Source organism: Anopheles aquasalis, chromosome 3 (assembly GCF_943734665.1).
Source record: "Anopheles aquasalis chromosome 3, idAnoAquaMG_Q_19, whole genome shotgun sequence".
Taxonomy (NCBI): Eukaryota; Metazoa; Arthropoda; class Insecta; order Diptera; family Culicidae; genus Anopheles; species Anopheles aquasalis.
This window is the reverse complement of record NC_064878.1, coordinates 13,428,926-13,455,000: the sequence shown is the minus strand read 5'-3', so window position 1 is coordinate 13,455,000 and position 26,075 is coordinate 13,428,926. Positions and strand designations below refer to the sequence as shown.

The 26,075-nt window shown below is 47.8% G+C and overlaps 2 protein-coding genes across 3 annotated transcripts in view; both read left to right on the top strand.

The window, feature by feature from the left end:
* Positions 1-8,158: 8,158 nt before the first annotated feature.
* On the top strand, positions 8,159-9,929 carry LOC126574681 (ficolin-2-like). The gene has a single exon (XM_050235011.1). The coding sequence runs from the start codon at positions 8,241-8,243 to the stop codon at positions 9,360-9,362; it is 1,122 nt and encodes a 373-aa protein (XP_050090968.1). The 5' UTR covers positions 8,159-8,240; the 3' UTR covers positions 9,363-9,929.
* Positions 9,930-22,122: 12,193 nt separating this feature from the next.
* Positions 22,123-26,075, top strand: part of LOC126577526 (roundabout homolog 2) — a 77,573-nt gene continuing 73,620 nt past the window's right edge. For both annotated transcript variants that reach the window (XM_050239204.1, XM_050239203.1), the window contains exon 1: positions 22,123-22,740. The gene's annotated coding sequence lies outside the window, so the exon portion shown is untranslated. The remainder of the gene's footprint in view (positions 22,741-26,075) is intronic.

Below are 26,075 nucleotides of genomic sequence, written 5' to 3'. Positions count from 1 at the left end.
GGGCTGCATTACAAACAACGCTTGAAGCAACTGATTCCGCTCGTTAATTTTAATTAAATTGTACCATTTTGAGACAAACTTTAATGAAACTGGCAACTAACTTTGGGCTATCGAGCGCACCGAAGGCACCCCTTTTTGCCGCAGTATGCTGCCGAGCAAGTTGTTTACGTTGATGCGGATGGCAGGTCGTCGGCAATGACTAACTTCCTCTTTCAGTTCAGGATTGTGGTTTGTTTTTGGTGAAGGTACACCGAGATTCTTTACTATCGAACCAGGAGTAATGCTGAATGTTAAATGGGCCATTTGGAGGAAAATGCAGCTGAAGACTGTTTCACGAGGAAGAATAAATTGTTTGAACTTGCTGTTATCACCCTAGTTAATTCATTGAAATATATAGACTCGTTTCGAGGAGATTTTTATCCCCAACAATGGATGACCATAGCATCAATTGCATTTTCTCGCTCAAGGGGATGGTTTAAAACTGATCCGTTGATGCCATCGAAGGACAAATGAAGACACTCATGCATCGTATCAACACATCGTACCTGGTGCAAGCTGCCAGCACTCTTGTTTTGTACTCACTATCCAAAGGAAGGACGCTGAGTGCTGCAACACGTGTTTTCAGAATCATGCTCCTCTTCCAATCATTCTCGTAGAATGATTCTCTTCCAACGACCGCGCTGGATCTCTATTTCCCCTTTTTTGGGAACGCGTTTCTCCTCACCGATGCAGGACACGAGTGGTTGAGCGTTGAGTGCCGGCCACCTTATGCGCTCGTACCGTGATGATGTTTATTGCAATGTTTTTCGATTTGTGAATATTAACAGGAACTGCTTCAGAACACGATTAGAAATTTTTGTGGCAGCAAACATGATCAATTAAACGAAAAAAAGAATTTTGGTTTAGACTATCAATAGGAAATGCATCCTCTTTTTTCACATTTCAAGCCAAAAGATCCCCGCACGTAAGATTAAAAACATAAAAAAGCTGAAAGTTGATCAAAAGCATTAACTCCTCAATTCTATTTCGGGACTGCTCTGTTCATTCTGATGATATCCTTTGCTTCGACCAGAGAGATTTTTCCCTGCTTCCTGCTTCACCTCCCAAACAGATGTGAACATGTAATCCAAACGTTTTAATCGATTCGCGATGAAATAAAGCGGCCACGGCTGCAGCATTCGCGACATGGGACAAAGGGATGACCTTGTTCCGCCGATAAATCTTCCGACTCGTGACAGTTTTTTGGCGAGCGACTTGAACCGGCCGGTAATTGAAAAATAAATACAGACTGGACCCACCGAAAAACAACGCAACAACACCGGAACAGTCCGTGGCACCGGAAGAACCGATTTCGCTGGACAGAAAATTCCAACCAACTACTCCTCCGGTCCGGATCGTAGTTCCAGCGATTTTTGGGAGATTTCGGGGACAATCTGCCGTATGAGAAGAATGAGGGAAATAAAAATGCAAACATCTGGCCCCCGTTTTCGGATGTCTGTGTTTTCGTTCGGTATAGAATAAATACTACCGATTCCGATTGGGATTTCTTGTAGCACCGTTGCTCGCTTCCTGTTTCCAAATGTTTCATTTTGGCTTTCCCCTATGGCTTGGTGTTTGGGTTTGTTTTTATTTCATCTTTTGATAAATTTATCGATTCTCTTAAATGGCGAAGGTCGACTTTTGTGGCGAGGAAAAAGATAAAGGAACGTGCCAGACAGTTGACCACAAACGTATAGTTGGTTGTAGTGGTTGTCGTAGGGTTTACGTCACAAGCAGTGTTGAAAACCTTGCTGGAAAGATTGAATCGGTTTGAAGTGTAAGTAGTAAACCAATGGCTCACCCATTTGTGCCGAAGTAATCGATATCGATTGCAAATTGATCCTCTCTTAAGATCAAATCCTATAAACTCTCATCTCTAAACAGCAAAAATCTTAAGATGGATGCGTGTTTGCAATGAAAGGCGTATTAGTTACAACACTTGGACGCATTCTTTCTCTCTAAAAGCACATCGACAAACATCAATTAGACATTCGACAGGTTTTGATTTCCCTCCCTCTTACCTCCTCAATAGTCTAAAGTCGGTCGGTCGGTCCGTCAGTCCGTCAGTCCGTCAGTCCGTCAGTCCGGACAGGATTCTAATGAGAAAATATTTGGCCTCACTTATCATCTCATCAGGATCAAACAAACAACGTTGAAGGGTCTGCCACAATGAAAACATTGCCTCGCTCGTCATTTCAATCGTCAAACCACCGGGGGATCCGGTCTCTCGGCCACAACCACCACCATGAAATGGGTCATGAATAATGTAAAGAGTGTAATAGACATGTCGATGGTACTTCCGATGGTACATCATCGATAGCTGAAGGAGCGAGCGACCAGAGAGGACGAGGTTCTGGTTCGGGGGGGGGGGGGGGGGGGTACTCTGTAGATACTTCTCGAGTGGGTATTTGTGGACGCCAGCACGGTGCTTGACGGTGTCGTCATCGTTGTCGTCGCCAGTTGCCTCAGCATCGGTGGCATCCCCGGATCCGGATTGGCCTATTAAGGGAATATTTGAAAAACAAAAAAAAAAAGAAAGGAAAACAAGAAGTGAGCATCATCATCATGCGGCGAGCTGTGGATCACGACGGGAGTTCCCGGACTGCAGTTTAGCATTGGGTGCACTCGTTGCCGTTGGTGTGTTGGTGGTCGAGCGTGACGATGCAGGCACGATTGCCACTTGTCGTTCCCTTCGCATCCCGCCGAATGCTCCCTCTGCTCGCTGCTGCTGATGTTCGTCCCCTGGGCCTCACACCATCGGTTGTGGTGTACGAATGAAGATAAATGGGGCCGCTACTGGTGCTGCTGCTGCTGCTTCCACTTCAGTCGTCCGTTGGCAAACAGTTGGAATGCAAAATGAAATCAAAGTAAATACCGTCATCCGATTATGGGTATGCGTTTGTGGTGGTTTGTAGGGCAGTGGAAGAAGCTGGAAGCTGTGGTCGGTGGAAAAAGGTTCTAATAAAATCACATGCATACAAAGCACCATGATTCGGGTGCAGAGCATGTAACAGTGGTGGTGCGGGGTAGTAACAACATCAAGGGTGATAACAGTAGTGAAGGACAGGGGCTGGATGCCTCGAACATGAATGGTCTCGTTGGGGACAGTATTTGTTATTCCTGGATTGCATTTTTAAAGTCAAACTTGGTAGAACTGCATGTGGAATTCAACGATAAAACTACTCACCAGACGTCCTTTTTGGAGACGAAAATGTTGGTTAAATATCTAAAACTCATTTTTTTTTTCACTCAGGTCATTGTTCCAATTAGACCACCGAACGACCTCAACTGCCCCACCAATAGGAAACGAGGAAAAGGGAAAATTGAAATGACATAGCATTGCATTCAGTTCAATTCCGTTCGATGAAGTGCGTGAGAAATCAACGCTAATCCTTCTAACACGGAATGGACGCAATGCAGACAACACTGTCGGAGAACATGACTGACAAGGAACATCCTTCAACAGCCGGGCATCTTGTCGAGCCAGAGTTCATGCAGGTGCTATGGCTTCCCGAAGAGGCCCGGGCCCAACAGGGCCCGAAGAGACGGCGGAGATTGATCGGAACAGTGCGTCGGAAGTGTGTTGAACCATATTTTCACCTTGTGTCTAGGCCAAACTACACCTAGACACCAGCTCGATGAAACATGATATGCATCGCAAAATGAAACTGAAGTAGGAGATGACGGATATTACCTTGCTGTAGTACGCGAATCACTCCAGCTGGTTTCAAATCGGAATAAAGATACTTAACGCTGATGAAAAATAACTTAATTTGCGCTTTCTTTTTTGTTGAAATTTTGCACTTTTCTCGTTGTTGGTCGAGAGTTTGAATAATCTGCTCCAGTAACAGTCTGGCCGGAGAAAAGCAAAGAGATTTCCAAATCAAAAAATAACTCAACAACACCGACCGCGTCCAAGATTCAAATTAAAATGTTCCTAACGACGTCACAGAACGGGCGGTGGCGGTGGTAGGCCATTGTGGAACGAGTCGTTATACCTCCGCCCAAGCATACCCCAGAAGTCGGTTCACGGATACGTCAGGGTGCGATGAATTACCATAAGCACTTCTACAGATACTTGCCAGGGTATTCATGGTGTATTCACAAGTAGCTCCCTAGCCTTTCGGGTGCGTCTCGCGAATCTGAATCCTTTCCCTTCACCAGCCAGCCAGCCAACGAGCTAGCACTAGCTATAATTCATTTATATGCAGAGTAGTCTGAACTGTTATTTCTTTTAGCATTTTCCGCACATAAATTCTACCATTCGCTGTGTCTGCTGCGGCTCTTCTTTCCACTGTTTGCTGTGAGCGGAACAGCAATCCTTGGCCTTGGCCGAATGGGCTGGCTGAATGGTTTTCAATTTCTGACACTTCTCCACCGTGCACCATATCCGCGTGCGGTGCGATAGTATAATGATCCCTTCTTCTTCTTCTCCATGGACCTCGAGGACTACGTAGAGAGAATAAAGTGTATTCACCATTTAAATTCCAACCTTTTCGGAGGCACTAACGCCAATGGTCCGGCAGGTGCTGGACTGCAGTGCGAGCGCGGCACGGTGGTCGGTTAAGTAGATAACAGAAATCATTTCATTGATCTGCGGTGCGGTTTCTTCAGACGTTTTTTTTTGGTCTATTCCGTCGCCCTTTTTGCTACACTTTCTTCGCTTCGGATTCGGGTTCACCTACATTGATCTTGTGCCGTTCTTTGCGGAGTGCAGCGAGGAACAGCCAAGTCGAGAGATAGGAACCATCCTCGATTTCAATTAGGATAATTCCAGTTGCAGAGCACGTTCTGGGGGCCCCGTGGCTAATATAGTGTGGTCATGTCATTCCGTTAACTTAGTTGCTTGCTTAGTTACGACCGCTCGAGGGATGCGCTTTTTTACGTGTTGCTCCCTCTTTGTTCCTTTACGTCGTTCCGGGAGTTGTTTTGTTGGCTCGTTCGAAATTCAATCAATAAAGCAGATAAGCCACACAAGTGGCTGCACAAACGAGTTGCGGTTGTCGTTTTGCTCTCGTGATCGAAGCTGCGATATCTTGATCGATTTTGTAAAATTTACATTTTGGATTAGAATTCTCTTTACAGTGTTTCAATAAAGTAACAAAACAGGTGTGCATATAAATATAACAATTCACCTTGTAAAGAAAGTGAATGATAATTCCTATCTGAACGTTCCCAGCAAGCTGGATGGTTTTTACAATAAAAACGTCTCAATTGACCTAATTTATCACCTTTTACAGCATTCCCATATTTTTATTTTTAGCAGAATGTTATTATCTTACCAAAACAGCTCTAAAATTCTATAGAATGTTATTATTCCGGGCCATATTTTGCCCTACACGCTCTGCGGTCCTGAAAAGTATGCAAATACTTTTCAACAAACTTCAACCACTTCTATTTCCGCTATTATGATCCATCACAAAGTGTACACAAATTCAGGCTAGGTAGCTAACCTCGAAACACGTGGTAAACAGCAACAGTTTCCGCTGTACTTACCGGAAATGGAAAAGAGAAGCCTTCATGCTGCCATCCGCTAACTGAACCACCGTCAGTTTGATATAACCGAGGAGCTCCAGTCAATGCTGGCCAGCTGACGCAGCAGGCTTGTTCATCGTATCACGTTGACCTTCTTTTCGCCAGCCAAAGTGCAACTGTCAAACAAAAAACTTATGGCGTCTATAGCGACGTCTTCAAACGAGCCCCGTCGTCATCTTGTTCTTTTGCATAAATAAGAGTTTCTTATCGAGAAAACTTTCCCGTTCAATGAAGCATTATTTGGTGCGGTGTTCGTTGGCTTCGCGACCATTTCAGCAAGATGTCATCGTCTTAGTAACGGAGGTAAATATCAATAGCCCTGTCACAAGTTTGACCGTTGGTCTTGAAACATTTACAATCAGCTATAATAATCAATTAGTTATTCCTATGCCCCGGATTTGTACATCGTTTTCATGATAAACATTGAAAGATTGATCCTTTGGGAGCTCAGAACATGGGAGCCAGCGAGAACCACGAACAGCAGCAAACAGTAATGATCTGTGTTTTGTTTTGGCTCGTCCCATTAAAAAACGGAAATCCCAAATTGTTTTACGAGCATAATGTTTCATTAGCCACATTGCCGGAAACGAAACCGAACCAAAGAAAAATTGGAATAGATTGGCAGCCGGCAGTGCACAGGTAGGACCATAAGCTCCTCGGGCTCTACAGCATCGGGCTGGAGTGATGGGAGTTTTGACGAAAATCATTATTGTACTTATCGCTCAACCACATCAACTTCAATTTGCGCAACAAACAAGCCGGACGACCGGTCTGCGGTAGGTTTCCCTTGAGGCGAAAAATAATCAAACCCCCCCCCTGGTCAGCCTCCCGGTCTGCCTAATCTCCCGATGGGCACAAAATAACGAAACAACCGGTCGGACGGATCTCGGGCGGGCGGAGCATGATTTGCTGGCTTCAGTTTGCATCCTCCGTGCTGCCTCCGTCCTGCAGCCCGGAGCATCCTCGTAGTTCAGAGCCGTTTGAGAGTTCGGCAAAGGCAGAATTATGCAAATTCCCTTCACATTAACAATATAGTCATTTACTTTCAATTGGGCTTCCTTCTTCTTCTTCTTCTTCTTCTTCTTCTTCTTCGGACTCCTACTGCTTGCCAACAAGGGCCAGGCCGGGCTCATAATTTCGTCATCAAAATCCTCCCTCCCCCCTGGTCGCTGGCCATGGGCTCTCGATATTTGACGCAACACCAGCAGCAGGAGCAGCAGCAGAAGCATAGACTGCGATGGTGAATAGAAAACAGGAAGAGAAGAACGCTGCAAGGTTTATTGTAAAATTGGCTTGTGGCTTGTGCAGGCGAACGTTCGGTTGGTTGGTTGGTTGGTGCGCTCTGAAGGATGGACGAAATGACGAAAGCAATTTGATCATCGTTTGAGCAGCAATGGTGGTACACCAGGTACACCACCATGTCTACTGGATGGACAAGCAGCTTACGAAAGGTAACGTAGAAAGAAAAGAAGACGAAACCAACCAAAACAAAAAGTAGAAAAAAGAAGAACCTGGAATGGAATCAAATTTGGCTGCATCAAAAAAGATTGTAAAAATTCTCATTTCACAAAACACGAGGCCGTCTGTCCCCCGGGCGCACCGGTGCGGGCAAATATGGACCAATTTGCAACATGGCTGATGTCCGCCCAGGGACCGGACGGGAGGCCTTCAATGCGTATTACGCTTAGATTTGCGGTTTTTTTTCGTCGTCATGAGCATAAAACAACCAGCAAAAAGAGCAATAAAATAGAACCGCGAAGGAGATGATTACATTCGCGCTGGTGTGCTCTACAGTTGCCCTTCTATTGTTTGGAAGAAATGGCAAATGCGGCCACTTCTCCGGTCTCTTTCTCTCTCTCTCTCGTGTTGTCGTCTTCAATTAAGATATTTTGTGATGCGCCTTGCAAAGTGTCTCGATCCCGTCGACTGTCCACGCTTCTAGCACCCGTCTGGTAGCGATAAGCGACACTTCAACGCACCAAAAAGGTTATCATCGTGAGAATGTTGCTCTCTTGCCCTTTCTCGACATCGTTCTGACCTCGGCGTGGCGGCCAATTGTGCAACTTTGATGCGCAGCATTATTATGGAAGGCGGAGGTGGCTGGTTGGTTGGTTGGCTCAAACATCAAACGTCAATTATCGCTTGACAATCGTAGCACTCTGTGTTCTGGAACGACATTTCTAGAGAGTTACGATTTGATTTGTTCGGGGTGATTGTTCTTGTAATAATCACATTAAAGTGCATCGCAAGCAGTTACATAATGGATTCAGCAGCACCACTTCTTGGACTCAGCGTCACTGTCTCGTCTAGTTATTGTCCCACGGAGCAGTATCCACCAAGTCTGATAAACAGTTCGGTGAGTAACGAAGGGGATCACTCCAGTTGTTGCTTCTTTTTTATTTTAGCAAAAAGTCCCCGTTTCAAGCCAAAAAGCCCCTCAACGTTGCAATCAACGCTGATGTTTCGCTGTTGTGCGCCACCGGAAGCTACACTATCACTCCAGCGCCGTCGACGACGCCAGTGGTTCGCGTGGCAGATAAAAGGCAATGCCGCAAATCGCTATAAAAGAACCAGCAGGAACGATCATCCGGATCAAGTGTTTGACGAACCAGCTGACAGTCGACAGACGATCTCGTGTTTGTTCCAGAGAAACTTAAAAAGGGATCATGGTATCCAGCATCGTACTCCGCTGTACGGTATCGGTGATCAGTTTATTGATGTTGTGGCCTGATCACATCATCGCTACCACCGACACCAACATCACCACTCCATGTAACTGCAGCACCGACACCGGATCGATGGCCGGCGCATCGATGGGCTTTCCGTTCGAGATGATGATGGCCAAGCTGGACTATCTGCAGTACAAGATGCTGGAGCAGAGCTTCGAGCTGAAGGAACACAGCGAAGCGATCAGCGACAATCAGGCTCACCTGGAGAAGCTGTTCAGTGGGATGCTGTGGGCGATCGACCGTCTCGATCAGGCCGTCGGCACAAATCTGACGGCGTTGCAGGGCCAAAGCTGGAAGATACTGTCCCGCCAGACGGCCTGTGCCAACCATGAGGTGATGCGAAGTGCCATCTTCAGCCTCGCACCGAAGCAAGGTCTCGCCCCGAATGCTCGCTCGCTGTTCGATCTGCAGGGCATGCAGCACAAGGGACCATTCGCGTCCTGTCAGGAGGAACCGACGAAGCAATCCGGGAAGTATCTGCTCCGACCACCGTCCCTAGATCAGGAACCGTTTCCGGTGTTCTGCGAGCAGACTAAGTTCGGTGGCGGTTGGATCGTAATCCAGCATCGCTTCGATGGTCGGCTGAATTTCTTCCGCAACTGGACCGAGTATCGGGATGGCTTCGGTAGCCTCGAACGTGAGTTTTGGATCGGGCTGGAGCGGCTGCATCAGTTGACGACCGCCCGGCCTTACCAGCTGCTGATCGAGGTGGAGGATTTTGCCGGTGACTATCGTTATGCACGCTATAAGGAGTTCGAGATCGGCAGTGAGGCGGAGATGTACAGCTTGAAGAAGCTGGGCGTTTACAGTGGCACGGCCGGGGACTCGCTGACCTACCACAAGACGCTCAAGTTCACGACGCTGGATCGCGATAACGATGGTTCGACCTCGAACTGTGCGGTGACGTGCGAGGGTGCCTGGTGGTACAACAACTGCCATCACTCGAACCTTAACGGACGCTACATGAACGCGGTCGATGTGAAGTCGGTCTCGTGGTATCACTTCAAGAGTTCGCACCAGGGCATGAGCTACTCGCGGATGATGATTCGCGAGATTTAGTGGAATAGAGTGGCGGTGTTTCGGTGAGTTTTGAGGAATAAAATGGACGATTCACGATAATTGGCTTGATCATTGGTGTGTTGGGCGTTCGACGTTCTCCCTCTAAACTTTGTTCCGCCTTTGGTCCAGAATGTTCCAGCATTGTCCGGAGAGAGTTACTGGGAAAGTTAAATTGCATTCAGCGTAACGCGGGAGTTCTAGAACAGGACGAAGCGAATTTGGTCAGCGATCACCGCTAACGAGGATCATTTCGCAAAAGTTTTTCCCATCAAGACTGTGAACATCATCTCATCGCATCATCTCGCCTCATGCTCTCTCGAGTGGTTCGTGTTGAAAGTCCTTTTATCGAGTTTCTAACCTGTTCGCTCGTTCGCAAGTGATATCGACACGATTGGGGACGAAATGGAATGATATCAAAGGCGTTTGAGATCTGATGGGCAATCGAATCGGTTATTACCGGAAGCGAAAAAGGCCATTTGACAGTCCTCGAAGGAGATTTCGTGTTGAGTTAGTTCGTTAAAAAGGAAACCCACAACTGTATCGTGCTTTGATGTAAATTTACTGCAATGTTGAATGAAATAAAAATACATTCCACTTCACGAAACGTTCCCAGGCGTAGCTTGGCCTCTGCACTAAGAAACTGCATCCAGCGGAAGCAACAAGACGCCATCGCAGACGACAATCCGCACCGTCCTTCCTCTTCTTTATTAAGAGAAATCGATGCAGAAAATGGCAATATTTCGTTATGTGTCGGTACCACTGGGTTCCCTGGTTGATTCAATTTCCTGTCGATTGCAATCTGAAAGCATCGAAGCTCCACGCAGAATGTTTTGACGTGTTCAGTCGATATGGGGCGGGTTGGGGTGAGTCTGACGTTGAAAGGAAGTCATTTCTCTCTCTCTCTTTCTCTTTCTCTCGCTTGCTCCCCAGGAACCGGAGCTGACCTTTGGCTCTAATCGACGAAAGGAACGAGGACTCCTCTGCTCTTCGCTTCCTTTTTGCCACATGGAACCTGATGACGGAAAGGAGCAATACACGGAACGTCCCTCGGTGGCGTGTGTGCTGGTAGGACGGTTTGGCTGGACACAGAATTCAATTTGGTGATCGGTGTTACCTCAATCATGGCGCACAGTTCAATGAAAATAATATGTTTATTGCCGGAACCGCCGTAAGAAGAGGGAGTTTATCTATCTTTTTCCGGGTGCGCTGGGCCCTGGTTCAGGCAGGTTTATGACAAGTGTTCGGTTAGATTGAATCGTCCGTTCTTTTGTCAATGATTTTAAAAACAATCGAGATCGAAATTGACTTCCACACCACGACGAGAGTCAATGATGCTAATGCTGTGGTTAAGAAGAAATCAAATGAATGCGAACAAAACAAGTGTTATGTCAAGCAGCAGCAGCAGCAGCATCAGCAGCAAGTGAAAGTTAATGTTTGAAAACTCAATTAACACTCCATTGAAAATATAACAGAGAACATTGAGAGCCAGCAGTCGCAAATTGGAAATTAACAAATGTGTTCGGTGGCGACAAACTCTCTTAGGGCGGCGACGGTTATCGCCAAGCCAGATCGACATAAATTTCGACTACCCAGACCACCCAACCGGCCACCACCGTCGATTGCAAAAGAGAAGAAAATTGATTCTTCTCCGCTTGGGGAAGAGCAATCGTTTCCTCGAATCCGCCGCCAGGATTCACTTTTGGGAGCCATTGCGTTGGCAGGGGTAACGAAGAAATATGAAACCCTGGCTACCGAGCACCGCTTGCTGCGTCCGCAAGTAATTCCGATGAAACGGAATTAAAAGCGACCTCGGCGTTTATGCTTCTCGAGGTTAAAACCTCCACCAAAAAAAAAAAACCAGGAAAAATAAACGAAAAAGAACAATCCGCGGTCAAGCGTATCGATAAGTTCAATCGTTTTCGGTAATCTCTGTTAATGGAGAGGCGTCGTGGGGAAGAAAGAGAAAATGTGATACGCTTGTAACTCGGGAAATGAGATGGAAATGGATCGCTTTTCGTTTTATATTTTCATCGGCCATTCCGACTCGGAATGACTTCTTGAAAGCGGAGGTACGGGCGTATTGGTAACTGTAAACTTCTTTTAATAACCATCTTTTAATGGAGGGCAAACAGGAAGCAGTGGCAACAGTCGATTCGAGGTTACGTCGAGCAGAACATAATTGATTACCGAGCCACATCGTTGGAGGAAAAAGTTGATTCCAAAAATTACAAACCACATCATTTAAGTCTGGTAAGTGAATGAATAAGGAAGTAGATTAGAAAACAAAAGACCTCAGAACACATACATACACAGCAGTCATGACAGGGAAATTGGATCTGCAAATATCAATCTGAATCGGTTTGGTCACGGTTGGCATATCGTCAACAGTTTGGTAATTGGTTTTTGCAGTCACGAAACTTGTCCAACTCATGTACGGAACCACGTCTCGAACACGAAGACATCTAGTCCAATGATCCGTCGTCGATCTGGTGCTAGCTTCCGGTGCGATGCGATGGCCGTTTATCAAACTTTTATGGAACAATTCGTTCAATTACGGTTAGTCTTAAATTCGTGATCGCACCAGGCATCGGCAGGCGGCCATTCGCTGTTGCCGGAAACAGCAGTTGCACAATTCATAAAATTACCAAACTCATCGAGCGAACTTCGTGATCCTCCTCTGGGTCCCGAAAAGCTCCATTCCCCGTTCGCTGCCATCTGAATAGTTGATTTGATGCCGTGACTCCAGAGGGTTCTAAATTCCGGGCTCCGGGCAGTAGAGGATCCGGAAGCAGCAGTCACAACGTATCCGATCCGATCGTTCAATATGCGAAAACCTGGCCCTATGTGTGCTGGTGCAATTGAAAACTATGAACCATGTCACTCGTGTTCGGGCAAAATTACAGAAGTGAGTTGTGCAATGTTTGAATTAAATTACAAATCGGTATTGAAAAGCAGTTCATCGATGGGGGAAGGCAGGAGGAGAGTAGAGTGCCAGGAGGTGAGAGGGTCCCCCTGAATCGACTTCAACCGAATCGTGGTGGTGGCACGGTGAAAACTTTTCCATATTGTGTAACCTTTTCGGACCGAAATTGAACACATTTTAGGGGTCCGTCCGTCCGTCCGTCCGTCCGAGGAGAGGTTGGTTCTGGCAGGCGGGCAGGTACTTTCGGCACTTTACATGACTGTTTTCCGTTCCATTTTACTGCCCCAATCGGCAATCCCCCCGAGGGGGTGATGGTGGACGACCAGCCCACTCGAACCGGTGAAGTGCATAAAAGTGCACGGAATGGAACTTACCTTGGAACAGGGGGGGAGGGGGGGGGGTTTGAAATGGAATCCTTTGTTTTCTGGTTCCTGCACTTTTTTCAAACCATCCCTCCCGTGGTGCTGCTACTCGTCGAGAGGTGGAATGAATATTTAAATCACTAATATTTTATGAAATGAAAAAAGTGTACTTCGGTTACGATCGCTGGAAATGGTGACGAACGAAGCGATTAAGCCATGGGTCTGTGAGAAGAGGAGGGAAACAGGAATTACTAACACAGGTTGTAACATTTCATCTGGAACTAGAACAGTTGATAGCCAGCGTGTAGTAGTACAGCAGCGAGGCATCTCTAGTGTTCGGTGCAATATGAGAGAGACTCTTTTCATTTTGGCTTTTCGATTGTGAAACATGATTTTTATATATTAATTTGATGCCTGTTTGGTGAAATGTGGATGAATTGTGTGTATTAAATTTAGCGATTAACTACCAATTTACTTATAAAAAAATGAATATTTATAATATAATAAATGAATATAATAATATAATAATGAATAAAAAAATGAATAAACCATTTATTTAACTTCTTTTGATTCGGTGTTTATTATAAATTTTGCTCTCACATCTGTCACTTCCGTGTGTCAACAGCATGCTTTGGTTGAATCAAACTATTTCGAAAACATTCTACACTAAAACTGTCTTTCATATTTCAAGCAAATCGAATCGAATGCATCGCAATTGACTGCTTGTCTACGCTATGAATATCCGTTAGTTACGAACTCTTTCCCGTTTCTCTCTCTCTCTCAGCCAGTTTCGAGAAACACGCTTCTTTGTTCCAATGTATGTGACGCTCGATCGAGCGTGAACGTCAGCGTCAGCGTCCTTGCTTCAACATCCCGAGAAGTATTCAAAGTATCGTCCAGAAGTTTTGCCTTCTACGGAGCCACGGAACCGTGCGTACCGTGCCAAATACCTTGAAACAAGTGAACCGACAGGCAATCGCAACCGTTTGCCGGCATGCTTGCCAGCCACCTTTCTCCCGACCAGTGGAGTTGAGATGCAACACTGAAAGACCTCTAGATTGTCCGCCTTGTGAGCGCACCGCCAGTACCGGTCCAGCAAACGAACGGTGGCCATTCTTTATTTCAATTTAATCGCGTACACATATTGTCGCTCGGTCGGGACACTGGTTTCTGGCCGCTTCTGTGTGACCTCGGAAGCTCCAGGAATCTGGGACGCAAGGGCTTGGCACACTGCAGGTGACGTGCGCTCCGGGAGATGCAGCTTCACTCGCGGATTTGTCTGCCGTCTGGTGATTCGTTCCGGCCCAACTTTCGAACCCGGATCGTCCTCGAACGTTCGCCAAACGCATCGACGTGCTAGTGAAGTCTGGGACGAAAGAGGAATAGTGGGTGCAGAAGGGAGGGTTCCGGGGGGGAGCAAAGTAAGCTTAATAATGATCCTGTTGGTTGAACGGATTTGCAAATTATGTCACCTTTCTCGACAAGATTTGCAGGTGGCGTCGGTGTGTCGGTTGAGCACCGCAAATGCGAGAGGAGAATGAGGACCCTGAGGGCCTGTTCTGCCGGCTTGCAAACCGTCCTCGACTCCATGAGTCTGTGGATAAGCTTTAAGCTGCCATTCATTCTCGTTGCAAATGAACAGCAAGTGCCCCGGGAAGACAGGCGATAAGAACAGCCGGCAAATGGGGAATGGAGTTCGATGCTATTTCAATGGAGGTTCTTCCTTCGAATGAGCTGAAGCAAGGATGGTTCGTGTTCGGAGGCTTTATGTTTCGATAATGCACTTCGTCTATGGTTCTGAGTCGTCGATTGGTTCCCGAATAGCCCGGGCACGGGGAAGAGAGAGAGAGAGAGAGAGTTTAATTTCAATAAGCGACTGTTGATTAGCAAAAAAGTGGAAACTTTTATCCAATAAGTTATGCTAAAGCAAGTGCTCCTCGAGCTGAAACTTTGATAACAAACACACATTGCACGCATTTCGTTCCATTAGAACAAAGTGAACTGATACGAGTTTCGATGCGTAGGAGGGAATGTCGTATTTCTTAAACTTCTAAATGGTTGCAGCACCATTAGAAGTTGTGCGGCACCATTACACTCTTCTCCCCTTAATGGGGCTCGGTGTGTTGGGGTCGTCCGTTCGCCTGGAGAGACCTCCGTGTCATTTGGGTCAACAGTTCAGGAAGAGTTCTTCCATTAGAGCGGGTGCTTTCCGGTAGGCCATACACAGACACACTATCACCACACTCCAGCCTTGTGTGCTACAAACGTTAGTCGGCCTCACTTACCTTCTAGAAATGTTATAAAAATGTTTATCCAAAAAGAAAAACGGAAGACGAAAGAAATCTCTCACCAAGCCACACAGCAGACGGCAGCGAGTGACTGACTTACGCACCGGAAATAATCGTCGCGAATGATGTCCTTTCCAACGTGAAATGTTTATGCAAATGCCGTTGGCCGAATTTGTGCCGAATGATACCTGCATTAAATTTTCATAATTAATGTAAATAAATTCAGAGAGAAGAAAGTGGCCGAGAGATAGAGAAAGCGTGAGATTTGCTAAAAAAAGAAAATGAAAAGGCAAGAATGAAGAAACTAAACGTCGTTCCTGCTAACGGAAACCAACGATCTGGGTGTTTCGTTGTTTCGCTTTAATCCCAACACCGAGCTCGCAGCCGCATTCGAGCTGCGATGCTTCTTCTGGCGTAGTTTTTCGTTCATTTTTGTTCCTGGAACGTTATTTACAAGTTTAGCACGGGGCGTGAGTGTTTTCGGAGAGATATGTTTACCGGGTGCCGGTGTAAGACTAATAAACAGGTCGGATCCGGGAAATCCTTTCGCTTTTCAGCTTTTCAGCCACCCCACTGGATCTCCTTCGCTGGATTTCATTCCGGCAATCCTTTTTTGTTTCGCTGTGGAGTAAGATTAGTATTTTTGAAACATCGATGAGCATTGTTATGATACGGTTCTGCTTCGGAAAATGTTATTATTTTAAGAAAAAAATGATGGTCTCATGATGAATTTCACTTTTCCGAGCAAAGGCACGTGGCAACGGGCTCCAATGGGTGGTTCCTTGTGCCAAATCCGCGTGTCATCCACAATTTGATTGATTATCATCAAAGAGAAATCCAATTAGAATCGCCTTACGGGTGTTTTCAAAGAAGCTGGGGGAAGATTTAGAAATCTGTCAAGCCTCTCCAGCACTCCCAGCGGGACTCTCCTTTTTTCCCCTGGAGGGATTTTATTTCATTTCGCACTTGGCAAGGTATCAAAGCTCCTGGCGGGCTTCCTCGTCCTCAGAAATGTGTTCCACAAGTACGCCTGGTGCCTACCTTTCTGGTCTCATGTTTCTCCAGCCCCCAAGGGGTATGTGTTTGGGAAAATTCGTCAAAACACCTTTTAGCATAAACATGTAATCCATGCGGCACTACACGCCACATTCGACGTCATTCGAATAACGCTGACAGCGCGTTCACACGTCACAGAGACCACGGGAGGGTTTTTGGTATGTTGAGCATGTTGGGAAAATTTATGTTCCACATATGCGCCGCGGTTTGCTAAACGATCGAGATTCCTTTTGATCAGCAGCAGCACCATTGAAATGAATGGGAATGTAGAAAAGAAGAGGAAAAAGAAGGGCGCACCGAAGTGATGGTGCGAGAGGGTGAAGACTTTTAAAGGCAACATCCGACCGACATTAGCGCTTTTTGATATTCTAAATCCCGCTTTGAAACGGATCGGATCGGTAGGATGCTGGAGGTCGTGACAGTGACCAGTTCTTGCTTGTTTTCATTTTATTTTAATTTTCTTAGGAAATACCATACCGGGAATGCGCTGCATTCTGGTTTGAATTCATTTTGCTCGAGAAGAAGACGTGAATTGAAAATAATTTTCACTTTACCCACGTCACGTGCCACACATCGTTCATCCTTGACTGTTGTGCTAATCCTTTTTCGATGAAAAGGATCGCAGCAACCACAAAACCGTTTCGGTCCTAGAGCATCGCAAAGCCTACTAGCGTCAAACCGACTCGCTATGAAATGTGTGTGCGCCTGTGTCACTCACACCGGAATATGAATAATCGATCTCCAGAGGAGGCGAAAGAAGAAGGAAAAGAAAGAAAGAAAAAAACGCTAGGGAATGGGATTCCCTCTTTTTCCCACCTGCGATTAAAATGTAACTTTTTGAAGATTGATACCCGGGCTCCTTCTGCTCCGAGGAGCTCTGTGAGAAGCCTCAGGCTCTTGATGGTTTTACGACGGGTTTTTCTTTCCCGGAACACGGCGGACACGCCATGAACGTGCCGTATGTATTCAAGAAACGCATTTCACTCGCCTCGCCTCGTGTTGTCAGTGGAAAAGCGTCGAGCGTCCGGGGCTGCTACGTGAGCTGACAAATGTTTTCGGGAGGTCCAGAGGGCTCCGCTGCCGTCTGTGTTCTCCCTAGGCCCCTAGCGACCTCATGACACGCGCGTGCAGGCAATGGCATCGGCGAGTGTTTAAAACAAGCGGATCAAACATGTGTGCCCCCCGTGGGGGGGGGGGGGGGGGGGGTGCTGGGGTGTTGGTACGCCTGAAAGAAATGTTTTTTCCGAAAGCGCTGGATGAAGGATGCGCCATCGGTCTCGGTTTCGCTTGACGTCCGCATTTCGACACGCTTCGATGGCAGGAGCGTCGGTGGAACCGAAAGGGGGGCGCTTGTGATGACGATAAAAAATGTTAATACTTGAGCAGGCTTTAGATCTCCCTCCCCCCCCCCCCCTCCTTTTCCACTAACCACAGAGCGTCCCTCTGGTTCGAAGAAGCCTTCCCTTGGCCAACGTGTACCAATCGTCTGCAGTCGCGTCGGCGCACAGCAGGATCAACGAAATGAAATCTGGTGGAAATTATGTCAGTCATCAATCTCCCTCTCCCTCTTCATTTCTCTCTCTCTCTCTCTCTCTCTCTCTCTCTCTTTCTCGCTGTCTCTCTTCCTGCAGACTCCACAACTCCATGTGGCATTTCAGGCGGTCGATCCGATGGTCCAGTCTTTTTTTGTGACTCAAAGTTGGTCAATGCATGTTCGGTCATGGCCGCATACCCAGACGGATGTGTTCGGCCTATCGTGTTTCATGCAGTTCCGAGTTCCGGGGAACGATACATCCACCTTTTCGATGTTCCTCTCTATCGGACGGTGACTCTGTGTGTCTTTCCGAAACATTTAATCATTGGCTTGCATGCGTTTGGTTATGTACTCGTCGATAATAGCTGCAGTAAATTGATTTCTCCTTTTTTATGTTTCCGGTTTTTCCATTCTGCTACATGTCTTTCGTCCTTCTTTGGGTGCAGTACGTCTGTAGTAGAGTTAAAAAAGAAGACGAACTTGTGGAGTAGCTCATTCCAACGAAGGATTGTTAAAAAGGAAGCTCAACCTCCACTCACCGACGGATTGTCTTGAATTTCCTAGTGCAGAGAATCTCCTTCTGCTGTCCATTGCAAGCATTGCTCACTCTCGATCCTGGACGGCCTGCTCTCGATAAACCTACCCAAGGGAAGATTACATACGCATTGTGTGGTTTTACTTGCTTTTTATGTGAAAAACATTTACCCAATCCTCAGTCCATTCTACGCGTTGCTGCCTGTGATAAGGACATGCTGCTGCTTCTCCTTCCATCGTTTAGTCGTAATGGCATCGGGGGGGGGGGGGGGGGGGGGGGGGGTTTGTGAATGCGCCTGGGATCTTTTTCTCTTCCCCAGGAAACCCACTGTTGTGTCTGGACATCTGTCTGTGGATTTACTATGGAAATGTGGCGAATCCAGCGACGGTCCTTTTTTCCTATTTTTTATTTGCATTTATGTTTCGAATGCTCGATGTCCCTATGAAAAGACACTCTTGGCTCATTCCAGTCCCGGCAACAAAGTACTGGACTAGCATTATTTACGTCGGAAGAAGTCCTTAAGATGGTTCTCATTCCTATTTCAGCATCTTAGAGTGGCTGGTCTAGAAGTCAAGCGGCTATATCAATCGCTCGAAGTGGCAATCGACTTCATCAACTGTTCCCGCTCAACCCTTGACCACCGACTGTCACCGAGGCTTGCCACCGAGCCAATCGCCATTTCATCGTTCACTTCTTCTTCTTCTTCATCTCCGTCATGGTTGATATTCTGCAGTGGAGTATGGCGTACTCAGCAAACGGAACCGTAAAGCGATGCAATCGCCATGGACCAACACTCAGGCCGGCCTTTCTTGTTTACCGTTTCTTCCCTCCAATCCATGCTGATGTTGAATGCACAATGAAGAAAGAAATGCATTCTCAAGCCATTTTATTGGCTCAGTAGCCTGCTTTGTGTCCTGTGCTACGAATCGTGCTGTCTCGACCGATGCCAAGCCTGCTTCTCTGGACGTGAACGATTGATAAATCGATTATCGATGCTTTACATTATGCAAACGACGTCGCTAGAAACTGCAATACTGTGCTGGCCTTGTGCTCGTGGCATCCGCTCCGTTGTTGGGCGGCAATCTTTGAAGTGAGGTTTTTGCGGTCATGGTGCGCTCGAGCCCAAGGCTGATTGATGGATGGCTTTTGACCACAAAGGGAAAATGAATTCATTCTCACCGATGACACGACAGCACGGATTTCACTTCGTTAAGGAAGGACAATACAATGGTGGAGTAATTCATTTAGCCGCAAAACCTTAATGAAAATGGAAGACTTTGGTTTGGCGTTGAGCAGTGAATTGACTATTTGTTGAATACATTTCACTCCCGCACTGGACGCTAAATGGAGAGATGACGTCGAGCTGTTTGGACTGCAATTGAATTGAACAGTAAGTTGTTTTCCGGAGTGCAGCAATTAGCTCGATAATGAACTTGTTTGTTCGCACAAATAAACTGCTCGATGACATGATGGTTTTTTTCTGCACAAAACTCACTTGATGGTGGTCAGTTGGATAGTTCGGCTTCGGGGGTTGGTTTGGGCAAAGGAATTATAATTATGATATTTTTCGCATTAAAAACCCCCATCGCATGATTGGGGCGGGTGCCCATACGCATAAATATCCACATCAACTCACTGTCATCTGCCCACCACACCTCACCCGCCCCGAGGGACCTCAGATCGATTGCCTTTGTCCTTTCCATTCCCATGATCCATCCGAAAAAAAAGTGGGTCACAAATGGGTGGACCGAGCAGCATCGCGAGGGTGATAAATCAGGCCCTCCGGGTGGTACCCCGGACCTCTTCCCCCCTACTCCACCATCTCTGCCACGATACTACCAGCACATTCGGCGATCAAATGGCGTTTCGATTCCCCGTTTTATCGGATCCAGGTTGATGATGGTGGCTGGCTGGTTGGTTGGTGGTTGACAGCAACACCACATGTCCAAGCGTCTCCTCCTCCCTCGTGAAACGCCCCCTCCAAGGGGCAACTGGCCACCCGGAAATGGTGGAACGGAGCACGTTAGGGGGAGGTGGCCCGCATTATTCCCGTTCATCCATTGATTGGAGGTATCGGTGAATGGGACGATTCGTTCGAAACAAACCAAGCGTCAGTCCTGCCCCAACCGGTTCATTGGTCATGGTGCGTATGTGTACGGTCCGGTCCGGTCACGTGGTGCTGCGGTTCTCCGGCATTCGGACAGAGGAGAGATTCGGGCGTGAAAATGTAATGGACCATTTGATCGGCCAGCCGGCCAGCAGGGAGGGTGGTCCAAGTGCTCTCCGGAAACGCTCTTGACACGAAAAAGGATGGCACCCGGAAAAGGGGGTGGTGGGTGGCCGGAATGAAAAATATAACAAACAACGCCTTGGTCGGGTCGCTGGCCACCGGTGCAGCACTCGTGCGGCGCGGATGACACAGACAGAACAAATAGCAGCAAAAGTGGCGTGCCCGAGCGTCCGGTTAATGTGGCCACGGTAGGGGTGGTGTGACTGGGATTTTTTCAATTTCCTCTTTGACCTCTCGTCGGCTGTGTTTTCGTTTGGTGGACTGTTTGGTTTCCAATTACGATGTCAACCCTCGCGCACGATTTCACGTGAGGTGACCACAGGTTTGTGTTGAGCGATGATGATGGAGTCTCGCGTTGGTATCCACCGCCACTGGGCGCAGAAGTGAGCAATTGTAGCATTTGTTGAAGAGAAGAGTTGAGTAAACTGCTGCAAAAGGAAAACAACAGAAAACATGGAAACATAACTAGTAAATGGATCGTAGGATAGGGTAAATAAATAACAAACGAGCATAAAGGACGGATCATTGCACTACAACCAATCAGAATAATAAATAAAGAAAGAAGAAAGAATGATAAATGAAAGGACAAAACAATATGTGACCATCGTTAGAGATCTACAGTTGAGGTAAGAAAACGTTAAATAAAAAGATTAAAAACTCAAACAAATCACATTAGAAAAGAAAAAGAAAAGAAAACAAGGACTAACTTACTTAAATACAGAAAATAAAAACAGTGAAATAGAGAAAAAGAACAAACCAACTGATGGTATAGAACCGCAAGCACGGTGCATCAAGCTGCGTCCATTGAGAATTATGTTTTGATTTCCCCCTTTCGTAGGAAAGCAAAGCATTTTCCGGTTCTCAAGCCCGGTGCCATTGCGCCGACGCATAGAAAATGCAGGGGAAAGCGTGGAAATCCTCGAATCCATCTGGTTGTCACTCACAGGGGAATCAGAGTAACTCAGCCGTTCACAGGCAGGATATTCGTTCGACTGTCTGTCAGGTGTCTAGTCTTCCCAACACTAGGCCTGACACACTCTCGTCTGGGAATTGAATATCAGCTGCAACCTTCTCCTTTGGGGCTATTTAAGCGCCGAGAGCCCACTGGAAGTCCGGTCGCGCTTCTACCGAAATTTGTGAGTTCCCGAGACCGATTCGTCGGAGTCGATTTCCCCCTTTACCTCGTCGTGGTCGTCATCATCATCATCATCATCGGGCAGTGCGACCACGAGGCCAACGGTGGCCAACTTTCGCGTCAGTTCCAACTCGTACTTGGTCGGGATTAGGCGTGCATTTTTGGGGGCCCGTACAAGCTGCGACTATCCTTGGCGCAACACATCACGTCGTCCTCGTCATCACGTCGTCCTCGTTCCGTGTGTGCTTGTGTGCTTGTGTGTGATAGTGAGACGCTTATCCTTCCATATCCATCCGGTAGTAGACGAGGCAGCAGACATCACAGCAGGCAGGCAGGCGGGCAGACCGGCTGCATCCTGCCGAAAAGACGTGTAGCTTAGCAACGGCCACGTGATGTGCTCAGTTGCCTCGTGATCGGTTGTCAACTTCCATCGGTACAGGGTGTCGTTTAGCCGGCTCAAGGGCGCATCTCTCCAGCTGCTGCTGCTGTCACACGACACCGACGACGTTATCGGACGATTCGATCAGTGGTGGCGGGTGTCATCGGTTCAGTCGATCTCGTCCTCACCCCTCAAACGTTGCTCGGTGCGTTGCGTGTCACGGAGTCTGTGGCCCCGTAAGTGTGATAATAGCCGCGAGTGAGTGAGTGAGTGAGTGAGTTTCATCATAAAAATGGCATCACCTGGACCTGACCGCAGCGCTGCCGAGTGATTTACCGAGAGCAATAAATCCACGGAACCGGTGCCGCATCACCGTATCAGGACGACCACCATCATCAGAGGAACCACTGGACTGGTGCCTGTTTGGATGTTTGCGTGATCGCATCGCAGTAGCCTACGTCGCTTGTGTGTTTCGCGTTGCTTATCAAAACGTTCGCGTGCCTGCACTCCGGTTCGGTGTCTATTGTGTGTTTCTGTGTTTTTGTGTGAACGAAAGTCTATTTTGTTACTGATAGTGAAAGGAGGGTGTTTGGTGTGTGTTCCGTAGTTAAGCTGGCGACGTGAAGTGATACGGGCGCGTCGCAAGTGTGCCAGTGAACGTCAAAGGATTAGCGTTAAAGAGAAAGAAGACACCGGGAACCAGCACGGCGACCTGCGTGTAGTGTCCACAGTGAACCACCGAACGATCGCCCACAAACCGGAAGGCGCAACGACGCAAAGGATTATCCACGTCAGCAGTCGTTAGCCCCCCCCCTTCCCGGGGTGCCGTCCGGCACCGCTAACCGTAAACCATCGCCTTCATCATCGTCAGAGAAGGTAAATTAGTCCCCGGGCTCGCTAGCAGACGCAAGGCTGGCTCGCACCGTCTGGGAGACATTTTAATTAAGATTAACAAGGTCTCGGAGCTTCGGAAGGAGGCCTTGGACCAAGGCAAGACACTGACACGACGATTGTGTACGAGGGATCGAGGGCTCGTGGATGGACAGCACACTGTCCTGATGGCAGTAGGCGTAGATGATGAAATTCTGTGGTAAATTACAAGCCCTCCGAGGGTGAGGAGGAGGAGCGATACCACGGAACACCAGGTTAACCGACGCGAAATGGCGAATATCCATCATGTAGAAGGAAAATGCCGCTAAATACCATAACCGGTGTTGTTGGTGCTGGTACTGCGGTGATGGATTGACATCGCGCGTTCATCAGTCGTTGTAGGATTCGTTGCTGGTATCTGGTCTGGTTGGCATTATGGCATGGCATGCCATGATGCTACACTGTTGCCCAGATGATACCTCTTTGTCATGTTGCTATTTTGGGACCGCGCTTTTCGTGCATTTTCTTTCCCTGTCCCACGCTTCAGCTTTGATTGATATGTTGAGTGAGGTAACATCAGGTATCATAGTGACATCTCAACCAATTAGATTGACAATTACACTAGACATCTTCGGGAGTACATTTCAATTGTCAGAATCCGTGGGACTGTCTTGAATCTCGACTACCGGAGACTGTATTTGCAAAAAAGAAGTTTCTTTCTACCTAAAATTATTTTAATAGATATATTCCGTCGGCCATTGAGTCGGTCTAGACGTACTAAGTCCTTAACACCCAATAAGCTTCTAATTAAGTTACCCCAGACCTGTAGCAGTACATCCATACACCTTGCACTCCATAACGATTGCCACCTTCCCGGTCTCGGCATCCAACTGTTTGGTGGACGGCGTGAAAAACAGAGCAAAACGAACCTTGTCGGGCGAGGATTTTCTCTCCGGTCAGCCCAACCCACACGCTCACGCGCCAACCCGGCTGCTAACGATGCTCACGAGGCTCATAAACGCCGGATCGGACCGGACTTTCAAATGAAACTGACCAAAAACCGACCTGGCGAAAAAAAAAATCGTAAAAAAGACTTCTCGCCCACTTTTAATAGTCCACGCGCTTGGCCAACTACCACGACCGCAGACGACGTGACAGAGGGGGGGGGGGGGGGGGGGGGGTTGCTATACTGGCAAGACAGATAGCCGGCAGGCTGAAGTGAATTGGAGTGGTTTTTGGGAGGCCGTCGGCCAGATAATAAATAAAGCGGCCACGGTCCGGGACCGAGCATCATCTGAACTCGGTTCTCGGCTCAAAGGAAGCGGAAAATGAAACGGAGCATGATCACAACATAAACGATCAAGCTGAACGGAGTGCCAAAATCGAGATAAAGGCCTCGGAGGCCACTGGGCGCATCCCGGGCAAGGCGCACGGCACGTTTTTTCTCCCTTTTCCACTCTCTCCCTCTCTCTCTCTCTTTCTGGTACGAAAAAAGATTGAAATCAATTAGCAAGTATTTTTCGGCCAATTTTATGCTCACCTCTCCCCAACAGGCTCTTCTACCACCGCCAGCTCCACTCCACCATGAAACTGACCCCCCGCATGAATCGTTTTCCCACGCTTTTCCTCAGTTTATTTTTTTGTCGGATTCCAGATTCCGGACGGCCCGGCCAGGTCCGAGCGCACGGTCACACTCCGAGGGTGCCGGGCAAATTAAGTTCCAGCTTCGGTGCGAAAATAAAGCGCGTGCCTTTTGCACCCCTCTCCGCCAGCCAGGAGGGCTTTTGGGTTTTATTTTCACTCGCTCTCGGACCGTCGGATGACCCGAATTTTCCGGGGCGTGAGCCGGTGAGTGAGTGAAGTGTGGCAAATTGTGTATTTTATTGCGTGTCTGGCAGCGACGCGGCTCACGGGGCTGGAAAAACGGTTTTTCCTGGAGGGTGTGATTGGATGGGTGCTGGCTGGCTGGTGTTGAACGAGAGGATGGCGGGCGCACGTTCCATTCGGGAACAAATAACAAACAAACGCGAAATACAATCGGAACGCGAGGCCACCATTTTCCGGACTGCAAAGGACTAATCATAAATTGTGAGTCTGAGTGAGAAGGGGGAAGGAGAGTCTTTGGGGGGGGGGGGGATCCATTTTTTGGCTGCAAAACTAAATAATGTCAATCGGAAAAAGTGTCACTCCATTTTCCGCGCTCGATGCACACTTTTCCACCTTCCAAATGGCCCCTCGATGTTGCTGCTGCTGCTGCTGCTGCTGCTACTCCGACGGAAGCTTTTCCAACGCAATTTTCGTGGTGCATTTCCCGTGCAGACGGACCGGTTCCGGAGTTCATTTTGTGCTCGATAAAGCGACAAATAATTAGATTTCCACGCAAGCGAGTGTCTGTGTGGCCCTTTCGGTGGTCGCCACGCAGTTCATTATATGGAGTGGAGCTTATCTGTCAGCTCACTCGCTGGCCCGGATTGGCTATAGCAAGGGTGCGCAGAGTGGAAGGTGGCCACTTAAAATCCAACTTTTTAAAATTTCCAAAGTGGCGAAGCATTCGACCAACGAGAGGCGAAAGCAGCGAACGCGCAACAACCGCGAACGCGAAGCAATCAAGCATCGCATAAAAGCATAACTCGTTAATGGATAGTTTCGTCCTCCGTGGAGTGGCGGAAAGTGCAGGGAAAACCATTACGTTGCCCGTTGAGTCACTTCAACATCTCGGTGGTTTCGGTCTCGGTGGCTGGACTTTTTTTTCATGTTTTCCTCTCCATTTTCTTCATCGTATTGGGTTTCCCTGAGTGAGGTTTAGTTGGTGCCGCTTGGAAAACGCGGCAAAACAAATCTTCAACTCGTTGCCTTGTGCCTGGAAAGTGCTGGGAAACGGTGCCTTCTGTTGGTGCTTGCAGCGCCAGAAGAACCGGAACCGGAACTGGAATAGTAATTAAATTTCGTCTTTCGCCCAACCAGCTATCGCTTTCGGTCTAGAGCTCTTGAGGGAACGGGTTCGGGTGGCACTGTGTTGGTGTCAGTCGGTCTCGGTCGGTCGCTTCCGGCGTCCGTTCGACTCCTGAGACCGATTTGGAGCAGGAAAAGGAACAGAGTGTGAAGGCCTTCTTGGCCACTTCTGCCAACAACGCAAACAACATTCCAAATCCAACTCACGGGCATTGCTTTCCACTCCATCCCCCCGGGGGGGTACTTCAAAATGGCGATACGTAACTGACACGCTCGGTCGCTTCTTATCATCGCCTTCTTATCTCTGGACGGTCGGGGCCGTCTACCGAACGGGAGCACCAGGAGAAGCAGCAGAGGTCAACCAGAACGACCATGTCCAGCCGATAGCC